Source organism: Gadus chalcogrammus, chromosome 4 (assembly GCF_026213295.1).
Source record: "Gadus chalcogrammus isolate NIFS_2021 chromosome 4, NIFS_Gcha_1.0, whole genome shotgun sequence".
NCBI classification, from domain to species: Eukaryota; Metazoa; Chordata; class Actinopteri; order Gadiformes; family Gadidae; genus Gadus; species Gadus chalcogrammus.
The window spans coordinates 24,439,095-24,461,609 of record NC_079415.1 but is presented as its reverse complement, the minus strand read 5'-3'; the positions used below and the strand labels follow the sequence as shown (position 1 = coordinate 24,461,609).

Sequence of the window (22,515 nt, the reverse complement as noted above, 5' to 3'; positions counted from 1 at the left end):
CCACAGCTAGCGTAGCCAAACCTAGCAAAACGACGCCTAGCAATAGGACACATAGCATAACGAAACCTAGCATAGCATCAAGAATTGAAGGCAGCGCGGCAACGCCCAAATACGTGTCTGCGACGACCGGGGACGTCACTAGCGACATCCGAAAGCTAACCTCAGCTGCTAGCCCCAATGCCACCCCCGCCCCCGTGGCGCGCTGCCTTCCGGTGCCATCGCAGTGGCAGGTCTGCCGACGCCAGAAGCACTTCTCGCTGCCAAACTTCTTCAACCACACCTCTGTGGAGGAAGTGGAGGCGTTCTTGAAGCTGTGGGAGTGGCTGGTTAAGGACGACTGCTTCCGGGGCTCCGAGTGGTTCCTTTGTCCCCTGGCGGCGCCCGAGTGCCGGAGCGACCCCGCCGCCGCCGCTAACAAAATAACCCCCGCCCCGGCCGCGCGGCGCCACCTCCCCTGCTGCAGTTCCTGCCACCGCCTGCGGGACAACTGCTGGTCTAAGCTGGAGGACGGGCTTTTCCCCGTGGATTGCGAGCTCCTGCCAGAAGGGGGCGGCTGCCCGCTATGCGTGTCAGTTCATAAGCAGAAAGGTAACGACCCAACTGACCTGTCGGAGTGACGCACGATGCACGTTTCACAGAGGCTGTTATGATTTAGATGGAGCGGAGGGCCTCACCTATGTTTTTTGTACCGTCGTCGCCACGTCATGCTTTTGTTTCGTCGCCGCGCTCACGCTTTGTTGCCGGTGTTAGCGGTCGCGTCACGTGACCACAACGTTTTCTTCTCCGTCACGGCTCTTGTGCTTCATCTCAAATGTTACACTCTTGTCACCACCACTGTTTTGTCACCAACTTTATGCTTTGTCTCCAGCGTTATGTCACATCTTCAGAGTCATGCTCTCGGCACCGCCACCGTGCTTCATCACTTTTTAAAGACGTCACTTTCGAGGTCCCCAATGACTTCCTTCACACCCAGTGCGTCTCATACCTCTTGAATTGTTTTGCTTGATTGCCACTGCTCGTTTCTCCTGGGCACCCTTGCATGGCCAACAACTTGCAAACCTCCCTTTTAACTGATGGCATGATGCACTGGACATATGAAACACTGATTCAGCTCCACGGCTGTTTGCTATTGATCAGAAGCGACTATTGAGCCATCACAATGCTAATGTTTTACCCGTTGGTTGATTTGTTCAAGATATTAATATGGCGTATATGTGTGTGTGTGTGTGTGTGTGTGTGTGTGTGTGTGTGTGTGTGTGTGTGTGTGTGTGTGTGTGTGTGTGTGTGTGTGTGTGTGTGTGTGTGTGTGTTTGTGTGTGTGGGGGGTGGGTGTGTGTGTGTTGAATGCGCTCTAAGTTGCCTAAATGGAGAATGAATTACATATTGCAGACTTCAGCTCAAAAACCCAACAGTAGACCATTGCATTCATGCACAAACGCAGGGCCCAGAATTTGGTGCGACGGCCCTGCCTCCACCCTATCTCTCTTTCTCTCTAAGGCACAGCCTCATGACTTTATAACATATCGCTTTTGACCGATTACATTATACAAGATGCCAAGGGTTCAACATCAAAAAAACATTAATGTCTGCAAACTGAAGCATACTGAGACCATTATCACTGGCCCATGTTGTAACTCTCAATGATGGTACGTAAAACAGGGGAGCTCTGTTCTTTGTTGTTGTTGTCTGTCTTTGTTTAAATATATATTTATATCATATCTCCACGGCCTTTTATACAATGTTTTATCCAGCCCAGCAAAATGCTATTACTTAAAGGGGCTCTGTGTACGATTCTTATAAGCATAAATCGCTTTGTATTTCCTGTATATTGAATGAGATTCTCTCCGCTTAGTGGAACCTGTGTGCTGAAGGGAGAAACATCATTCAACCGTCTCCATGCAATGCTTCACTTACACAGCACTGGTGCAGTAGGAGTTAACTCAGAGGATTTGGGAAATGTGACATTTGAAATGTTACATTTTATATTCAGTTACGTTATATTGAGCTAATTCTTTGCAGATAAGTGAGTGGATGGGGTTTTGAAAGCATTTTGGGGAATTTCCAGTAATGTCATTAAAACATTCCAATTAAGCAGTGTTTAGTGGCTAACCACTTATTGACTTGAGTGGGCTGTGTTGTACTAATACATGCCAGGAAAGGACATGGTTAATTTACATTAACATTCAGTGCATTTAGCAGATGCTTTTATCCAAAGCGACATACAATTTCGCTGACCGGGAATCGAACCCAGGCCATGGCGGTGAGAGCGCCGAATACTAACCACTAGAACACCAGTGAATTAAGATACGCTTCAACAGGACACCACCACCTGCTACGGGCCCCCAGGGAGCCCTTAGCATAGCATCAGCCCCCAGAGAGGCAGGGAAGGGGAAGCAACATGCTGCACAGGGAGATGTGGAGATTCTATTCTACACAAAAAGGGTCTTTACAGGATATACAGGACTATGATACTTTGAAGCTTTATCTGGCAAAAATGTCTGGGAGCGAATAATAGATATGGACAAGTTCAAACAAACGACTTTGAATATTTTATAGCTCTCTCTCCTTGTATCCTTTGTCCGAAACATTTTCAAAACGCACCCATACTTATTCTCAGGCGGTTTTCACAGATCTACTATAAATCACGCCCAGCCTTAATATAACTCGGGCTCTCTCCATGAGCTGCATTGTGTGTAAGGGGCGAGCGATGCGTCGGAGTTGAGCTATGCTCAGCTAACAGTCGGCTCCCTTTGTCTGCCATCGCCGGGCTGGGCGAGCGAGCATCAGTGTGACTGCTCTCGCTCTCCCACAACGCGGGTCCCTTCTGCGTGGGTCTGCAGACGCATACCGAGGGAATCGATGCATATCTGATGGGCTCCTACGACGCATGCCCACGCCACAGGAGTAGCTGCTGTGTGGAGGCAGGGGGGGAGATGAGATAGCACTGCTGTGTGTGTGTGTGTGTGTGTGTGTGTGTGTGTGTGTGTGTGTGTGTGTGTGTGTGTGTGTGTGTGTGTGTGTGTGTGTGTGTGAGAGAGGGTGTGTGTGTGTTTGTGTGTGTGTGTCTGGGTGTGTGTGTGTGCGTGTGTGTATGTGTTCATATATGTGTGTGTATGTATGTGTTTGTGTGTGTGTTTGTGTGTGTGTGGGTATGTGTGTGTCACTTGCACACTTGTGTGTGTATGTGTGCATACTTATATATATATTTGTGTTTGTGTGTGTGTGTGTAACTTGCACACCTATGTGTTCTGGGATGTATGTGTGTGTGTGCGTGTGTGTGTGGTGTGTGTGGATGTGTGCATATTTATATAGATATGTGTGTTTGTTTATAAGCACACATATGTGTTCATGTATGTTTGTGTGTGAGTGTGAGTGTGTGTGTGTGTGTGTGTACGTGTGTTTTTTTATACGCACACATATGTGTTCATTTATGTTTTTGTGTGAGTGTGAGTGTGTGTGTGTGTGTGTGTGTGTGTGTGTGTGTGTGTGTGTGTGTGTGTGTGTGCGTGTGCGTGTGCGTGTGTGCGCCGCCCTGTGTGGAACAGTGTTGCTGGTGTGGTTGAAAGGCAGGAAAAGCCATCCACTATAAAAAAGAGCAAAGAGAGCGACAATTGTCCCTCCCCCCTCTCCCCCCTAGCCCCCCAAACCACGCTGGGAACAACGCACAATGGGAGGCTGTGGTTGCGAGTGGGAGACACTCCAGTACAGAGGTCAAGGGTCACAGCCACTCACCCACCCGTCATGCCATGATCGGGTGCCAGCGGGGGGGCAACAGTGGGGCAACCCGACGCCCCCTGGGGGTTGAGTGGTTGGTGGGGTGGGTGGGGGTGCGGTCAGGACCCAGTGATGAGGCACTGGGAGTTGAGGGCGTGTGAGGTAAGGACGGTTATCAAAGTCCCAACTCTTCACTGTTTTGGCACTGCAGTGATGGAACGAGCTCCCTGCCGATGTCAGGACCGCAGAGTCGCTCACAAGCCTCCAGAGTTCACCTAGGATCTGCATAGCCACCCCCTCCCGACCCTCCTACTAATTGTATGTTGTACGTCCTGGCGTACTCTGTACTTAATGTATGCACTTATTGTATGTTGGGTTGCCGCGGTGTGGACATTTTCACTCCGAGTAATACGCTCGTGTCAACACTAGGGCTGGGGGTAAACGATTATTTATTAAACGATTAATCGGGCGATTATTTCATCGATTAGTCGACTAATCTAATGACTAATTGGATGGTTATCTATTTCTGTTGCTCGATTAATAAAAACCATAATGTATCTCAAATAAATACCAAAAAATTCTTAATAATATACTTTATTTAACAACAGTTTTGCACAGCAAAAAACCTTCTGCTTTACACAACATAAAATAAATAAAATAGTTTCACTGTTATACATAATGTAAGGCCAGCCGTGCTCACATCTGCCAGTGTGAGTGTGGCCAGTCTGGCCAGGCCGGGCCAATTTGGCCACTTGGGACAGGTGTGCTGCTACGGTACGGGCCACTACGGTACAGATGCTAATGAGCCGACACGCGCAGTCGCGCACACGCACGGCTACGCAACCTGAGCTGGATGACGTATAGTCCATGCGACGACCACGGACATAATAAAGGCGACGAGCCTTCTTTCCCATTAAATGGTAAACATATATCCAAATAAGCAACAGACTCAGCAAAGTGCGAACTGTGTTCTCTGTGTTGTTGTCCATTGTCCTCGAAAATCGTCGACGGAGAAATTTGACGTCGACGAATTTTTTTCGTCGACGCGTCAACGTCATCGACACGTCAACGTCATCGACGCGTCGCTACAGCTCTAGTCAACACCGGTATTACCGGTATAAACGGTATTAACTTTGAAACTAGGTCAACCGCCATCTTCTCCGTCAACTCTCCTCTCACGCTCGGTGACAGCGGCTGGCAGCGCGCCAATTCTCGGCGTCTTATAACGTTCTATATATAATAGTATAATATCATTTTATACATCATAATATAACGGCCAAAAGCTCTGTGCGCCTCCGGATGGCCGTAGCGCGGGGAGCTCACGTAGGGATTGGGCTTTGCGGGGTTTGTTTACCGGCGTTGCTATGGTTACCGGTCTTGTAAGGAAGCGCCCCAATTCTCGGCGCGCCAATTCTCTTCCGCACAGAGCAGAACTGTGGCCTATTCTACACATTTGAATTTTCTTAATTATAATAATATTATTCATTTTTACTGAATTTGTTTTTTATTACTGAAAAGAAAAAAAAAAAACTCGGTGTTGCCGGTGTGCATCGTTCGTTTTGGAGCACAAAAAACACATGTAGACGCTTTCTTCAGTTGGCTGTTTTTAGCCGATTCTATCAAAACGCTATAAACTTGGAACAATGGGGGCAGTGGTTATGGTAAAAACTAATCACTATTTTAAACCTATTAAAAAAAAACTTTAAAACATATAAAACGAGGCATTTAGAACATTGTAAGTGTACAGATTGTTTATTAAAAGGGACATTTTATACACACAATACCATCAGTAGATCACCCGTCGACGCCATTTTGTTTTTAAGACTCGATAAGTAGATTGACGAACACAGAGCTTGCGTGTTGCTGAAGGCTGTCACAATCTCTGTGTTCGTCAATCTACCTATCGAGTCTTGAAAACCAACATGGTCTCACAGGAATCCGTGAAATGACTACGGTCGGACGCTTAACTCGAAATCCGTGGCCACATCACGGAAACACGCCGATATCCGTGTGTGAGCCACGGAATAACAGTGTCATTTAGTTGCATTGGAGCAAATTCCGTGGCCACATCACGGACAATTGAAGTGATTCCGTCAGACCACCACGGATTTTGAGTTAAGCCCCCGCTGTGGTCAAATGTGGCACACACACAGATTGAAACGGGAGCACACACACAGATTGAAACGGGAATCTGTGTGTGTGCCACAGAATATCATTGTCATTTACTTGCATTGGAGCAACTTCCGTGGACACAACAAGGACAATTTAAGTGTTTCAGTGAGACCACCCCGGGTTTTGAGTTAAGCCCCTGTGGTCGACTCGCTCGTTGAAACGGGGATCCGTGTGTGAGCCACGGAACATCAGCGTCATTAACTTGCATTGGAGCGAATTCCGTGGCCACATCACGGAAATCGGCGTGTTTCCGTGATGTGTCCACGGATTTCGAGTTATTTGTCCGTAGTCATTTCACGGATTCCTGTGAGACCAGGTTGAAAATGGCATAGACGGGTGATCTACTGATGGTATTGTGTGTATAAAATGTCATTTTTAATAAACAATCTGTACACTTACAAAGTTCTCAATGCCTCGTTGTATATGTTAAGACCCTTATTATACTACCAAAGAAGTGTCGGGCTACTTCTAGCCTTTTAAGTGGTTTAAAATAGCGATTTAGTTTTTACCACAACCACTGCCCCCTTCGTTCCAAGCTTATAGCGTTTTGATAGAATCAGCTAAAAACAGCCAACTGAAGAAAGCGTCTATATGCGGTTTTTGTGCTCCAAAATGAACGTTTCAACTCGTTATCATACAAAACATATCCCAAATCCATTTTACACCGGAATTACCCTTTAATGCTTGGCAATGGTTTCTATGAACATCCTTACTGTACCGACAGCGATATATTGTTTCACCTTTTTCTGACAAATGTACTCATTGTAAGTTAAATGCCTGAAATGTAAATGGTTATGCAGAGAGAGAGAGATCAGAGGGTCTTTCCTTCTAAAGATGCAAACTTCCAAAGGTTGAAGGAGGTTAGGGGTTTGATTCCCACTATTCGGCTTGCCATCCTGAGAAAGACACAGTCAATGTACTGTATTGTTTGTCTTTGGCCCAAAGAAAAGTAGTTTAGAGGACACTTTTATCACAAGGGACTTTCAGTGTGTCCAGAAACATGTCAGCGAGGAACAGGTAGGGGTCAGGGGTAGGGCTGGGTATCGTCAAGGACTTTGCGATACGATACGTATCACGATACCCTGGTCACGATACGATATATCACGATATATCGCGTATCGTGATATACCACGATGTATTGCGATATTCAACATACACAAATTGAGTCAAAACAATTTCATTCAAAACTGTCATCAAGATAACAAATGCAATTCCATCTTGCACTAACTGGACACAACACACTGACAATGAAAACATTAAAAAATGCATGCATGTTTTTCTGTCAATTAACTTATGTAAATAAAGTGCATATGCAGCACAACAAGTATGCCTTGTCTTGCCACTCAATATAATGAACAGACAGTGCATATTAAGCATTCTTTTTAAAAACAATGAATACAACAAAGTCAATATGATGTTGATAACATCTGTAAACAAACATACTGTAACCCAACTCATGTTTTTTTCAAGTGTCCACTTTTCTTTGAACTGCTGGTAAATGGCCTACTTGGACTTCAGATTTTTGTATGAGGACACAAAGGACACAAAGTGCATATTCAATATTATAAAAACAATGAATACAACAAATTCAGTATGTTAACAACATCTGTAAACAAACGTAATGTAACCCAACTCATGGGTTGCAAAGTTACAAAGTTACAAAGTGCACCCACACATCGGATTTGTATTGGGAAGGGGCAGGGGCCTGAACTACGAAGCTCGATTAGACGGTTAGCTAGGTATGTTGAGCGCAAAGCCTGGGTTAGTTGGACCACGAAAGTCGATCTCTTTTAGCGTCGCTGTATCACCATGGTGACTAATGCTCAAGTACCAAACCTGGGGGGTATACCACGAACCTCACTAAACATAACAGGCTTTCGGCTCATCAGAGACGCAACTCGCAATTAGAGTTAAATGGTACCACGACGCTCACTTTAGATTAAATTAGTCGAACCAGGTTTTCTGCTTTAGGTTCAATGCGCGTTCACATAAAAGGGGCGTTTATTGCGTCATTTGGCTCACCCTTATGCAAAATGAATCGAGCGAGAGTCGTGTATTTCACCCAAGACGAGCATTGTATTATTATGAATTCCTACGAGGAATTCAAAGTCCAAATCACAGCAAAGGGGAACAGGGTTGCCCATAATAAGGCTAGGGTGGCGTGCTGGCAGAAATAGCCGACCGCGTTAAATCGTAAGTGAAAAGATTATGCATATTGTCTAAAAAATTGTCAAAAATAAATAAATAAAATTATCTATTTTATAAATATAAATATATTATTCAATGTGGTAAGTTGTAAGCATCCATTTGAATAATTTCAGGTGAATCAAGACTATGATTTGCAATGGCCTAGGCTCCAACCTTTAATCTCATGTTGATTACCTGTAGCAAATAAAAAGAAAACCCAAATTAATACGACTGGGATGGGGACCACTCCACCGCCCTTCACCACTTCGGAGGAGCTGGCTCTCGCCAATAACGAAGGTCGGCCGATGATGGTAGGAGTGGAAGGGGGGATGTCCTCTGACCCCACTGCCTCGACATCCAAGGCGTTTGTAATGAGTATTCATGTATTGGAGATGGACATAAATAATTGTCTTGCTAATCAAATGTGAAATGATTGAGTGTTAATTAATTGTGTCATTTTTAGTTGAAGGTACAAACATTATTTTGGAGGAGCCGCCGATAATCAATCTCCAATCATAGGTACATAACTATCAAAACAAAGTGTCACGTATTCTTCTAAATGTTTAATTTTTGGAAAGAATGTCCTATAATAGGTTTCCCTGATTCTTTCAGGAGTCTCTGTCGGCCTGTGACTCAAGGGCGACTATGGAGGTGATTTTTCTTAACAATTCTCATGGGTATAATATGAATTTGTAGGATAAAAAATGCCTAGGCCTAATTGTGTCACTGACATAGCGGTTATGTAAGGGATAATGGACAACACGGCACATGACTATCCAAGGTTAATGTACGTTGAACGTTGGGGCCACCTTTGAACTTGAAACACACTGCGCAACAGTAAGTGCACGGCTTCTTTGTGTAGCATTGCCTACATACGGTCCAACAAGGACGATCAAATAACGAATACCCTCTGATGAGAATCTGTATCTCTCATAAAGAATATCGTCAGACAATGCCAAGGGATTGGTTCTGTCCCGAAAAACCTGTCTCCGGAGAGACGCCTGTACGATAAGTGCGCCGAGGTCCACGGGAACACCCACAAATGGTGACGCCATTGTCGGAGGAGGGGCTAGGAAGCTGCGCACGCCGATTTAAGTAGCCGATCTCCGGGTCTGTGTTTCAAGTTCGAAGCTGGCCCCGCACTTTCAACGTACATTCAACTATAGTCAAGTGCCTTGTTGTCCATTATCCCTTATATAACCGCTATGTAGGCCTAGGCATTTTTTATTCTACAAATTCAAATTACAAATTATAGCTGTGAGAATTGTTAAGAAAAATCACCTCCATAGTCGGAAAACCAAATCATAGGCTAGATTCACCTGAAATTATTCAAATGGATGCTTACAACTTACCACATTGAATAACATTTTTATATTTATTTTTGACTTGGCCCCATGTTGAGCGTGCTGGCACCACATCTATGGGGGTAAAAGGTATGATGATGCATAATATCTTTTAGACAATATGCAGAATCTTTTCACTTACGAATTAACACGGTCGGCTATTTTTTGCCAGCACGCCACCCTAGCCATATTATGGGCAATCGTGTTCCCCTTGGCTGTGATTTGAATTCCTCGTAGGAGTTCATCATAATACACTGCTCGCCTTGGATGAAATACATCGCTCTCGCTCGATTTATTTTGCATAAGGGTGAGTCAAATGACGCGATAAACGCCCCTTTTATGTGAACGCGCATTGAACCTAAAGCGGAAAACCTGGTTCAACTAATTCAATCTAAAGTGAGCGTTGTGGTACCATTTAACTCTGATTGCGAGTCGTCTCTGTCGAGTCAGGTTTTCCCAAGAAAGCCTGGGTATGTTCAGGGCCCCAGCTCTAATGCTATCCTTGCTGTTAGCCATTTTGTTTGTAGCTAAGCCATAAACATGAGAAGAAGGATTGAAGCCGATTCCAGTTCTCACTCGGCCACACATGCGACACCTACTGGAGCGGAGTTTGTAGTTTACGTTTACAACCCTTTTAAAAAGAAATTGTCTCTGTCATGTCTCGTCCCTACGTCTGTGCTGTCTTAAATGTGAACACACAAATTGTCATGTCCTCCACCTACTGTCATGTCTTTCACCTGTATTGTCCTGTATCGCATCACGAAAAGTAGAAAATAAAATAAATAATAATAATGTTGTTTTTTTCTTCGAAATATTGATATTTTGATCTGGAAATCGATACAGACATCGGCAAACTAAATATCGCGATATATCGACGTATCGATTTTTTTACACAGCCCTAGTCAGGGGTCATCTTGGTAGGGGGAGCAGGTAGGGGTCATGTGTCGTCTTCAGTGTTGGTAATAACGCTGTTTAAAAGAACGGCGTTAAGTAACGCTGTTATTTTTTCAGTAACGGGGTAATCTAACTAATTAATATTTCCGTCGTTACAACGCCGTCACCGTTACTGTACGAAAAATGCAGTGCGTTACTATGAATTGATTGAATAAACTACATAATCTGAACACACCCTTGGCTCCAAACACAAACTGCTAGTCAGGAGACTGGGTTGGTTAACAACGAGATAAGCGATTATGATTGGCTAAGGTCATGTTTCATGGTAGCCAATCGGTGCCAGTGTTTTTACACACAAGCCAGGACAAATGCGCTAAGCACACGCAAACGCACACACCAAACAGGTTAAATGAAGTAGCAGAAATGGCGAGTCCGGAGCAATCCGATGAAAAGTTGGTATTTTCTGTAGTATACAGTTGGTTGGTTGATCATTTTCGACCCGGTCTAGTCCAGAAACGCCGCTCCAAGTACGGTTTGAACTGTCGTCTTCAGGTTTTTTACCATCACTGAAGAACATCAAGTACAGCGCTCGCCTCCGGAGTTGGAGATATGAATATGTTTGAGCCAATGTGTCGAGTTGTTTCTGGAGATAAATTAGTACCTTGTACAGAGTGATCAACTTTTGCATTTCACCTGCCATTTTTTTGATGAGCGTCTCAGTCTCGAGCGCAAGCTTGTGGCAGTGTCATGGCAACCGAACGTCATTGTTTCTGAAAGCCTCCGTCTACCCTGTCCATACTACAACGCAAACCCAGCGTTTTCACATTTATCCACCTCAGCAATCGTTTTCGAAAAGCATAGTTTTCAGTGTCGGAATTGTCCGTGTGGACGGAAGGGCTAAACTGATAAATATTTATGCGTTTGTAGATTTACCCGGGTTAGTGTGGACGGCACCTCAGATGGAAGCATATCAGGGCCTTGAATGGGCAGTTCAACCATTTAACACATTAAGGCCAAGTGAAAACTGCTCAGAAAAATCCAAATTCTTTCACATATTGCAACTTTCTTTTTTTTACAGTAACGCAAATAGTTACTTTCCCTGGTAACTAGTTACTTTTATTATTGAGTAATTCAATTACTAACTATGTTACTTTTTGGAAAAAGTAGTGAGTAACTATAACTAATTACTTTTTTAAAGTAACGTTCCTAACACTGGTCGTCTTGGTTGGTGGAGCAGGTAGGGGTCATGGGTCATCTCACTCAATGATGCGTACAGGTACAATGTGGAAACTGAGGCTCGAACATGGAACCTTTCAGTTTGGATTGGGTCACCCTAGCCAGCCTTATCTATCCGTCCATCCGTTGTCCATTATCTGTCCGTCTGGATGTGGTGGGGCGCTATTATCTATCACCATGACAACCCAAGACCCAAACAGAGACAAACAACCCAGCGACTCTCTGTGTCCGTCCTGACAGAGGAAGTGACTCAGTGCACCCTGCGGTGCCACATGACCTCTACACTTCCTCCATGCCTGGAGGGGAGCCCCGTCTATCCCACAATCAGAGCACCCATCTCAGCCCAGGGTCCCGGAGACGGGATGGACACAGGGGTGGTGCGGAGGTATTCGTGGTGGGGGCAGTGGGGGTGAGGAACCAGCTGGTCTGACCCCAGCTGGGATGGTTTCATCCTATTTGCTAACGGAGGATTCTGAAGCCCACCCCACCCTTCTCTCTCTCTCTCTCTATATATATATATATATATATATATATATTAGAGCTGTCAAGCGATTAAAATATGTAATCGCATTAATGTCATAGTTAACTCACGATTAATCGCGTTTAATCGCAAATTATTTTTCTATGCCAAATATCCCTTGATTTTTTTGTCCCAGAATTCTTCTCATTTTAATTATCTTATCAGCATGGTGAAGTGCATCGGCTTGCCTTGTGCAAATTATTTTTTATTGATAACAACATTGGCATATACTGATCAGAACAGGACGATACAAAAAAAGAGCCTATAGTGCAATTAAACGACTGCCGTTAATAACGTGTTTAACTGACAGCTCTAATATATATATATATATATATATATATATATATATATGTGTCTCTCTCTCTGGGATGGTGTATGAATGCAATAGATGCTAATGTTGGTGTTGGTGATGTTTTAGAGGGTGGTCTACAAAAGGGCTACATGTAGGATATATCGGATATGTCTATCTCACACGGTCCAACACTCATTTATCCTTTTCTAGACCAAAAGAAAGCGTACCTGATCCTGTGAATCACAGTTGTGTGCAGTGAGTTTCTGAACGAGAGTGTTCTACGTGCTAAAGGTTTTTGCAATGGCTAGGGCTATGCTAATGTGGGTAATTTGGTGCAACAAGTGTAAAGGACAGCTCCCTTTATTTCCTCAAACTCTCGAACTGCTGGACAAAAAGGTAATTTATCGTTTCATACGGCCGACGGCGCTCTTCGGGAGACACTGGCCAGGACTTTTAGTGGGTAGTTAGTATTTATTGTTGGTCATATTTAAATTTGTCCTCCAATTTGTTCTGCTTTCCAGTCGATCACTTTCCATCTCTAGCAGCAGTCACCATGGCGACACAATGTTTGTGTTCCAGACTGCAAGCAGCGTCAAAGAAATATATTTTTCAGAATCCAACTTGAGTCATATTGGGACCCCAGACCTGGTAGGAAAAGCTTTCGCACCCAGGGGTTTATACTAGCATATTTATCACTCATCCCTAACCGCTGAAAGTAAGTTTCAGTTTGATGTGTTTAATTTTCAACTAGGTTTATGAATCAAGTTTAACAATCAAGTTTAACAGAGGTGGTAACACTTCACAATAAGGGTACATTAATTAACCATTCGATAACCTTAGCTCATGCGGTATTAAGCATTAACATTTAATAAACAGTTAACTAACGGTCTAGTAATACTTTACTAATGATGTTTATGTTAACTACGGTATTAATGTATACATTATTTGTTTTGTCCATCTCTCTTCTCTCCTTCTCTCTCCCCCTCCTTCTCTCCTCTCCCCCTCCCTCTCCTCTCCTCCTCCCTCTCCTCTCCTTCTTCTCTCTCCTCCCCTCTCCACTCCCTCCCTGCTCCTCACCCCCTCCTGCCCACTGTGAGCGAGGGGGGCGGGTGTTATGGGGAGTCCCAGGGAGAGGAGAGGGGAGTGGGGTCCCCTGGGTGGATGGGTGGGTGTGTATGTGTGTGGGAGGGGGGGGGGGGGGGCTGGTGCCTAGAAGCCTGATCGTGTTCCTCTGGGTCCTCTTTCCCATGGCTATGACTGACACGTCCCTCCTCCCTCCCTCCCTCCAATCTCCCTCGCTTCTCATATACATCCCTTCTTTACCTCTTTTCTCACGCTGATAAACTTTCGCTCTCACACTCATACATACATCTGCATGCATGAACACACACGCACCCGACAGGGCAACACGCACACACACAACCAGTGATGATTGACGATCACATGTGCATACACTCACCCACCCACACAAACATACACACACAGACACACAAACAATAGATCAAAACTTGATTTCCGCTAAACATCCTGTGGGAAAGATGTTCGCGAAATGCACGCAGATTCAGATTCCTCCACGGTCGTGTGAACTGAATAGGCCAGCTAGTGTCCAAGGAAACGACCTAGGGGCTGTAAATCAGTTGTGACCCTTGACCAACCCCCCGCTGCCCTGCCCCCCCATCTATCATCACCGGCGGCAACAGGGCGGTACATATATGATGCTAGCTGAAGGTTCACCCGAAAGGAGGTCGGATCTGACCCTTGTCCTAGCCTCCCCCGACTAGCAAAACCAGTGTGGATCTGGGGCATGGGCATGTTGGGAGATGAGGGGGTCTTCATGAACATGCAGATTAACCCTGTGAACCCCCGTCCCCCTACAGGGATGGGTTTCACGAGGGTCCCAGAGATGCTAAGAACACTGCAATCAAACCCCCCAGGAAGTCAATGTGAGCGGCACAGGCTGCTGAAACAGGTCACTGAACCATCGGAATCCAACCATGCACACTTTGCTCATGGGCCGCAGTAGGACTGTTGGTTCCCAATCTTCTCCTTTTTATTCGTGAATCCCGTTTTCTAGGCTTGGACATTTTGCCGACGCCCATCTTCTTGTATTGTGTGTATCAGCCCCCACATGCACATAGTTTGGACCCCAGGCAGCAAAGCCTCGTAGCATAATTGCCTTAGTCATATTTTGGTCAAATTGTGATATCTAACCCAACTCTACTCTCCTAACCCTGCTGATTCTCTGTGCCTAGTTGTACCATAAAATATGACTTTGGCAATTATGCTATGAGGCTAAGGTTTGTAGAGAGTAGTGGTTTGCTACACGACCTGGGTGAGGCCTTTCAAACCTTCTCCAAGTTGTATGTCTACAAGACCATGTATGTATCAAGCAATCTGACAAGGTTGGACGACTCAGAGGTTGGAAAACACAACTGTAGGAGTAGTATAGAGATTGGTTTTGTGTGTACTTCATCAAAATGTCACATTTTTTGATTTCACTGGTGTTGAGGTGTCCTTTGAGCAAGGCGCTTATATAGGCGTAAATACCTTGGGTTATTGTTTTGGAGCTAGTTAAAGGATGTTTTGTTAACTGCTCCCACACAGATTCTGGAAACTCCAGGTCTTGATGGACAGAGAAATCCCCAAAGTAATCCCTGGGATTACTTTGTACTTTGGGCTCGATCGTCTGGGATTGCTAATTAACAAAAACAGAGACACTATGCTAATGGGTAACTCAGATGGCCACGTCCCTGACTCAGAACACATGGCAAGAACAACTTAGAATTGGTTTGTAAAATACATTTATCAATGTGTGTTCAATGGTTACCTTAATTGATTTGATTTTTGGCAAGAATACATGTGGTTTCACGAATATACGAGCGAGATATGAAAAAATCCGGAAAAGCCAACAAACTGCCATCTGCATTAAACATTTGGGTAGTAGAAATCCAGAGACTAAACTCAACATTTAGAAATGCGCCTTTACTGGACTGTGTGAAATCAACAGTGTCATCTGTTAAAATGTCTGCCAACTCGCTGGCTGGGGACACAGCTGGTTCCGCCTTGTCGTCATGTGAGATTAACCAATAGCAGCTGCACTCAGTGGGAAATTGGCTCGCCTCGGTCCCCTTGCCAAATCTAATTGGCTGCAATCCCAGAAGACTTGGCCAAGGGAACTCCGATGAGATGTTGAGGAGATAGCATTTCCAACTGCATATTGGCAACCAAAGAAAAGGCAAATAACACAAAATGTTGCAGTGTTGTGTTCTTATCGCTGTTTGTTCATCTAAAGCGTCCCCTTACCACCAGGTGTGACGTTTATTAGCCATTATGAGCCTTTTTCAAATCCACTCATTAGTGACATCACAAATGGACCACGTGTCCACTAAGACGGATGCTAGATGTATCAGCCATTGCCATTGGGACAGTCCACCAGGAAGGCGGGTAGGGTTGACCTATCCATCATACAGCTGGCTGGATTCTCCCACTTGTGATGTAACTCGTTGGCAGCCCAATATGACACCTTGTGGTAAAACCGGAGCCTTCTGAGTGCATCACCACAGAACAAAAAGCTTATGCTAGCCAGACCTTGGCTTGCTAGCTGTGGTCCAGCGAGGGGGGCAATGCTGATTAGATGAAGAGTCAACTTGATTCTTGAGTCAAGATCAAGAATCAAGTTGATGTGATGAAGACTACTTCTTCAAGAAGAAGCAGTTGGGTTAGTTGAAGATTATTTCACAAGTCCAATAGATCAAAGGTCACTTACCCTCTAACTCTTCTCACTCTCAATAGTTAGCTTGACGTGAAACTCCGGTAGCTGGATGCATTGTTCTCTTGTTTCCCCCAAAAACTTCTTTGGGAGGACTGATGTCTCCTTTGTGACGTTTCCTCTTTTCTTTTGAGTGGAGGACAGATTACTCTGTTTCCTGTGTGTTGGAAAACAAAAACATTCACTTTTTGATTAATTCACTGCTGCACTTAGATGTTTATACACGTTAAAGGAGAATGGTTTTCTGAATCTGTTTAGAAGCCCCAAAAGCAGATAAAGAGCTTGCCCCCATAGGTTAGCGTTATAGCTATTCCGTAGTTATAGCGCCGGCAGCCAATGCAGATCTCTGGCTTGGTCGAATCAATTTTCCTTGGGTTTTCAGCTTCCCTCAACATGGGGTGACCCTCAGGAAAAAATAATGGGGTTAAAAATCGCAGTTTCATTTCGTTCATAACATTTTTGACGAGCTGGGCTCAGAACACAGTGGATGTGCTTGAAAGGCCCTGGTTCGTGTCCATCGAGCACTTCTCCAGAGACCCTGTGTCAGACTGAGGTCTGTTAGGAGAATATGAAATTATAAGCCAGTCCCCAAACCGGTGGCCATTTCCCTTGAAAGGACATCTTTATTCCATGGGAACTGAATCATCAGCAATATTTCCCATATTACGATATTTGGAAAAACGCCCCCCCCCCTATCCCCTGATGTGAGAGACCGGGATCAAACAAAGTGCACTCAGAGTGGTCAATTCAAAAGGGAATTTTGTTTTTTGGGGTTATTATGTAAAGTACATTAGTCGTTGTTTGGAGAGCTTCTGAAACATGGAAAATGTATTTTTTTTAATCCTCTGGTGCCTAAACATAAATATGATACTTATGGTGTGCTGTATATCAAACTGTACTTGAACTTACACACAAAATGTACAAATATACATTATACTGTGTGGAAAGTATTTGCAAAGTCGCCAACTATGTGTTTAGTAGTATGTACAAGTGTACAAGTGAGTTAATGCAAAATCATGAGGCTTGGAGACAGGTGATTGTGCTGTGATGGTCGAATTTAACGCATGTATTCACCATTGAGTGTGAGTGAATACAGGTAAACAAGTGATCAAATCCAGAGAACAAAGGTATAAAATCCATTAATGTCACAATGATTGCAAACAAGTAGATTGTTTTAATCTAGTAAGTAGGGTTAGGTATCTCTTACGAGCACATTAGACCTCAGGCAGCTATCACAGCTGTTGAGAACACTGGTGGCTCTCTGCTCTACGCTCTGCTCCTCATGCCCAAGTGAACGACCAGTGGCTCTCTGGCTCCAGCGTAGGCCTGCACAATAAATCGTTATAAAATCTCGATCTCGATTCACACCTCTGTGTATTAAATTTCTTTTTTATTAATTCGATTTTCTTTTTAATTATTTCTAAAAATCTTTTTTATTTATTTTTTAATTTACAGGTGTTTAGAGTTGGTTCAGTAGTTATAAAAGGTCATCAAAAAACTCCAGCGGGAGCCACAGGTCAGAGTTGGGACGTTTTTGTGTCCCTGAACTTTTTTGTGCATCGGCTTAAACACACACACTTACACTTACACACTTACACACACACACACACACACGCGCGCACGCACGCGCGCACACACACACACACACACACACACACACACACACACACACACACACACACACACACACACACACACACACACACACACACACACACACACACACACACACACACACACACACACACACAGCATTAACCCAGGCAACATCTACCTGTATAGGCAGCTGTCTTACTCAAGGATACTGGTAAGGTCAAGGTGATCCGGGGATTGGACCAAGAACCTTGAAGAGTACCCACAGACTTATTTCTATATTTCTAAACACGTTTGATTGGGACCACTTTGCATTTAGGGTCTCCATGACTTTTGAGGAGATCTTACCTCCCTCTCTCCCCCCCTCCCTCCCTCCAGATGGGGACGAGGTGTCCCTGGTGCAGCTGATCGGGGATCTGGTCCCGGACCAGATCACCCAGGTGCTGGGCCCCGGCGGCGTTCCCGCCTACGTGTTCAGCGGGGAGTCAGGCTCGGCCGTAACCGGGCAGCCCGCCCTGGCCCACCTGCCCAACCCCTTTTACCGCCACTTCTCCCTGCTCTTCCACATTTCGCCCACCGACGACACCGCCGGCGTGCTCTTCGCCGTCGCTGACGGCGACCAGAAGTTCATGTACGTGGGCGTGAAGCTGAGCGCGGCCGACCCACGCTCGGGCCGGCAGACAGTGCGCTTCTTCTACACGGAGCCCGACTCGGAGGCGTCCAACGAGGCAGCAGCCTTCAGCATACCTGCCCTGGCTGGGGGGTGGAGCCGCTTCTCGCTCGCCGTGTACGAGGACCAGGTGACCTTCTACGATGGCTGCGACGCCACGCCGCAGACGGTGCGCTTCGAGAGATCCCCCGACGACATGGACCTGGACCCCGGCGCGGGGGTTTTCGTGGGGTACGCCGGGGAGGCCGACCCTGACCGCTTCAAGGTGAGGGCCGCGGGGGGGGGGGGGGGGTCCCGAGGATGCAGGCGCATGGGGGAGGCGACGGGTGGCACATGTTCTTTATAGGGATGTGAAGTTTGTGCGCTTTTCTGTTAACACAGGGAGGTGTGTGTGTGTGTGTGTGTGTGTGTGTGTGTGTGTGTGTGTGTGTGTGTGTGTGTGTGTGTGTGTGTGTGTGTGTGAGAGTAAAGGCTAGATTCCACCGGAGGCGTACGCGCCGCGGGACGGCTGCGCCGCGGTCACGCTGCTGATCGCTTCCACTATAATCAATGAGACCATTTCCACCGGGCGCGCCGCGGAACGTTTCAGCAGCGTCCCAGGAGCGGCGTGCCGCGCCGCGGCGCTATCTTTCCGTCCAATTCTATTTTTGCCGCGAGCCGCTGCTAAACCGCGTCAATTTCGACAGAGCAGGTCGAGCCGGGCAGGAAGTGAAAAGTAAAAGCCATAGAGCATCCGGTCAATTTTCAAAATAAAACACAATACTCAGCTCATGTAACTTCACATCAACATTATTACGTCATGACCGGTGGGTCTCAGAGGGTCGGCAACATTGACGACGAGAGACTCATTGTCGAAGTTCAACAACATGAAGTCATTTATGTACCAAATCATCCTTTTTATAAGGAAAATGTCAGAAAGGACAAAGCGTGGCATTTAATTGCAATAGTTTTGGGAGTGGAAGGTGAGTACATTAGGTTTAGAATTATCGCGTGATCTCGTGATCTCGCGTGAATACTGGCTGGCTGGCTGGCTCGCAAGGCAGCGCTACGCTGCCGTTACGCGCCCGGTAGGAATGGACGCAGGGCAGAGGACGCAGCCGTTCCGCGGCGCAGCCGTTCCGCGGCGCGTACGCGTCCGGTGGGATCCCGGTGTAAGTGAATGCTTGAGTGAGTGAGTTAAGCTCTAACACCCTCTCCCCTTGTTAACGTGTTACTTGACCACCGTGACTTGTGCAACCTTTGAACCCAAAATATGTTGCATTTCATTAGCAGGCTGAACGCACATGTTGCCATGAGGTGACACAGACGTGTGATGACTTGAATACAATAAAGATATTCAGGTCAAACATCAGCTGCTTAGTCTGTCAGAAGTCTGGTTGTTATCATAGTTCTGCATTGAGAGACTCCAAGCAGAAAGGTTCCAGGTTCGATTTGCAATCCTTGCCGTCGAACCTGGAGGTATCCTTGGGGCAAGATGCCCTTTAACCACGACCAGTGTAAAACCTTCTACCAAACAGCAGCTCTCTCTCTCACACGCTGCCTCACACACCCAAAGAATAACTCTCTCTCTCATACGCTGCCTCACTTGCCCACTGTATAAATCTCTCTCTCTCTTTCTCACACGCTGCCTCTCTCTCTCTCTCTCTCTCTCTCTCTCTCTCTCTCTCTCTCTCTCTCTCTCTCTCTCTCACACGCTGCCTCACTCGCCCACTGTATCAATCTCTCTCTCTCCTGTGCCCCCCCGCTCACAGACTCTCTCTTCCCTTGGTATGACACCCGTTGTCCATGGCCACCGTGCGCTGCTTCCCTGTGTTGTCCTAACAGTGTGTGTGCGTAAGCGGGGAACCTCTTCACAGAGCCCTGTAAGCCCCTGGAGGGCCCCTATATGGCCCAGGGGAGCCAGGAGACTATATACTAAGGAGGTCATCATGAGCTGCACTCAGAGTCTCTTAAAACTGAGCAACCCCACTGGGACTAGTGATGTCTCTCTCTCTCTCTCTCTCTCTCTCTCTCTCTCTCTCTCTCTCTCTCTCTCTCTCTCTCTCTCTCTCTCTCTCTCTCTCTCTCTCTCTCTCTCTCTCGTCTAGTTTCTCTCTCGCTCTCTGTTGTCTCTAAATGTCATCCCTGTCTATCTGTATCTCAGTACACTATACAGCTTCTATACGGCTGACACTGTGTGTGTGTGTGTGTGTGTGTGTGTGTGTGTGTGTGTGTGTGTGTGTGTGTGTGTGTGTGTGTGTGTGTGTGTGTGTGTGTGTATGTGTGTGTGTGTGTGTGTGTGTGTGTGTGTGTGTGTGTGTGTGTAGGGCTCCATGGTCCAGCTGAAGGTGGTGGGTAACCCCCAGGCAGCAGAGAGACTCTGTGATGATGAAGACGACTATGATGTGGTGAGTAACACCTTATTATTAATAGCAATAGTAGTAGTTTTACCAATAAGCAATACATTAATATATACAATTACCCAATTATACAATTATAGATGTAAATATATGTCTATCTCACTCTGCTTTTTCTCTCCTACTTATGTGAAGTCTCTCTCGCTCTCTCTCTCTCTCTCTCTCTCTCTCTCTCTCTCTCTCTCTCTCTCTCTCTCTCTCTCTCTCTCTCTCTCTCTCTCTCTCACTCTCTACATCTCTCTCTCTCTACATCTCTCTCTCTCTCTCTCTCGCTTTGTATCTGTATCTCTCTCTCTCTCTCTCTCCTAGGCCTCTGGTAACTATGGCAGTGGAGATGGCGAGAGGACAGAGTCGGGACGCACTATTAAGGTAGAATAAGGAATAACCCCTTAACACTACTGTGGTCGTTGACCCTTGGTCACAAACAGCCTTGGTGTTTTGGTAACCCTTCCTTTTACAGTCCCCTAATTACTAGGTATTTACCCGGTACATACATGGTAAATCCTAGTGTATTACTGGGTAATTACCACTAGTAATAAGAAGGTAAATACAGAGGTAGTTAGCCAGCAAATATATGATAAATCATAGTATATTACTGGGTAATTACCACTGGTAATAAGAAGGTAAATACAGAGGAATTATCCGGTAAATTATAGAGTATTACTGTGTAATTACCACTGGTAATAAGAAGGTAAATACAGAGGAATTACAGCTGAAGTACTAAGTAAAACCTCCACTATTACCCATCAACTCAACTAAGTAGCGTGTAGTTGTAACTGTTTTAGGTTGGTAATAACTCCGATATTGTGTACTTCCTAGGAAATTAGGCAACCAATTCTTATAAACACCTATTATCCAAGGTTTATGTTGTTAACAGCCCAAGTTTAATGATGTACTATCTAGAAATTAGCATAGTGCTTTCCAATAAAATACTTTTTCTTAGTTATTATTCGTAGCTATACCCATTTAGAAAGGGTTTATTCGATTTACCACTATGGAATTACTTACCTGGTAAAAACCTCTGCAGGAACAGTTTTCCTCTGGTGTTATGGTACATCCTCTTAAATACTGGGTACAAAGCCGTTTGTTTCCATGGTATTACCAGGTTCTTACCATATAATTTATAATAGATACATTCCATTATCCATGCAGTCAACACAAACTTGTACCATGTACGTTCTGCGACGTTACCAAGTAAAACACACCAATTTACCCAGTAATTAAGCTGAAACTGTACTGTAAAAGGAAGCCTCGTTTATATCCATGGTATTACCAGGTTCTTACCATATAATTTGTAATACATTATTCCCTTTTACATGCAGTCAACACAAACTTGTACCATGTACGTTCTGCGATGTTACCAAGTTAAACACGACAATTTACCCAGTAATTAAGCTGAAACTGTACTGTAAAAGGAAGCCTCGTTTGTTTCCATGGTATTACCAGGTTCTTACCATATCATTTGTAATACATTATTCCCTTTTCCATGCAGTCAACACAAACTTGTACCATGTACGTTCTGCGACGTTACCAAGTAAAACACGACAATTTACCCAGTAAGTAAGCTGAAACTTTACTGTAAAAGGAAGCCTTGTTTGTTTCCATGGTATTACCAGGCTCTTACCATATAAGTTGTAACTGGTTATTCCCTGCAACATCGTTCACCAGTAGTTAAGCACTTAGATTGTTGATATAAAACCCCAAACCACTGTTGATGAAAGGCATATTA

At 45.2% G+C, this 22,515-nt stretch overlaps 1 protein-coding gene across 6 annotated transcripts in view; it reads left to right on the top strand.

Annotated features, from left to right (window-relative positions):
- LOC130381540 (collagen alpha-1(XVIII) chain-like) overlaps positions 1-22,515 on the top strand; it is a 104,826-nt gene that overhangs the window by 41,247 nt on the left and 41,064 nt on the right. For 4 of the 6 annotated variants that reach the window (XM_056589190.1, XM_056589191.1, XM_056589189.1 and 1 more), the window contains exons 1-4: positions 1-588; positions 18,099-18,655; positions 20,697-20,777; positions 21,096-21,155. The exon at positions 1-588 is cut by the window's left edge and continues 596 nt beyond it. In XM_056589190.1, the coding sequence (XP_056445165.1) occupies positions 1-588; positions 18,099-18,655; positions 20,697-20,777; positions 21,096-21,155 (1,286 nt within the window). The remainder of the gene's footprint in view (positions 589-18,098; positions 18,656-20,696; positions 20,778-21,095; positions 21,156-22,515) is intronic. The other 2 variants (XM_056589193.1, XM_056589192.1) reach the window with 1 other exon arrangement.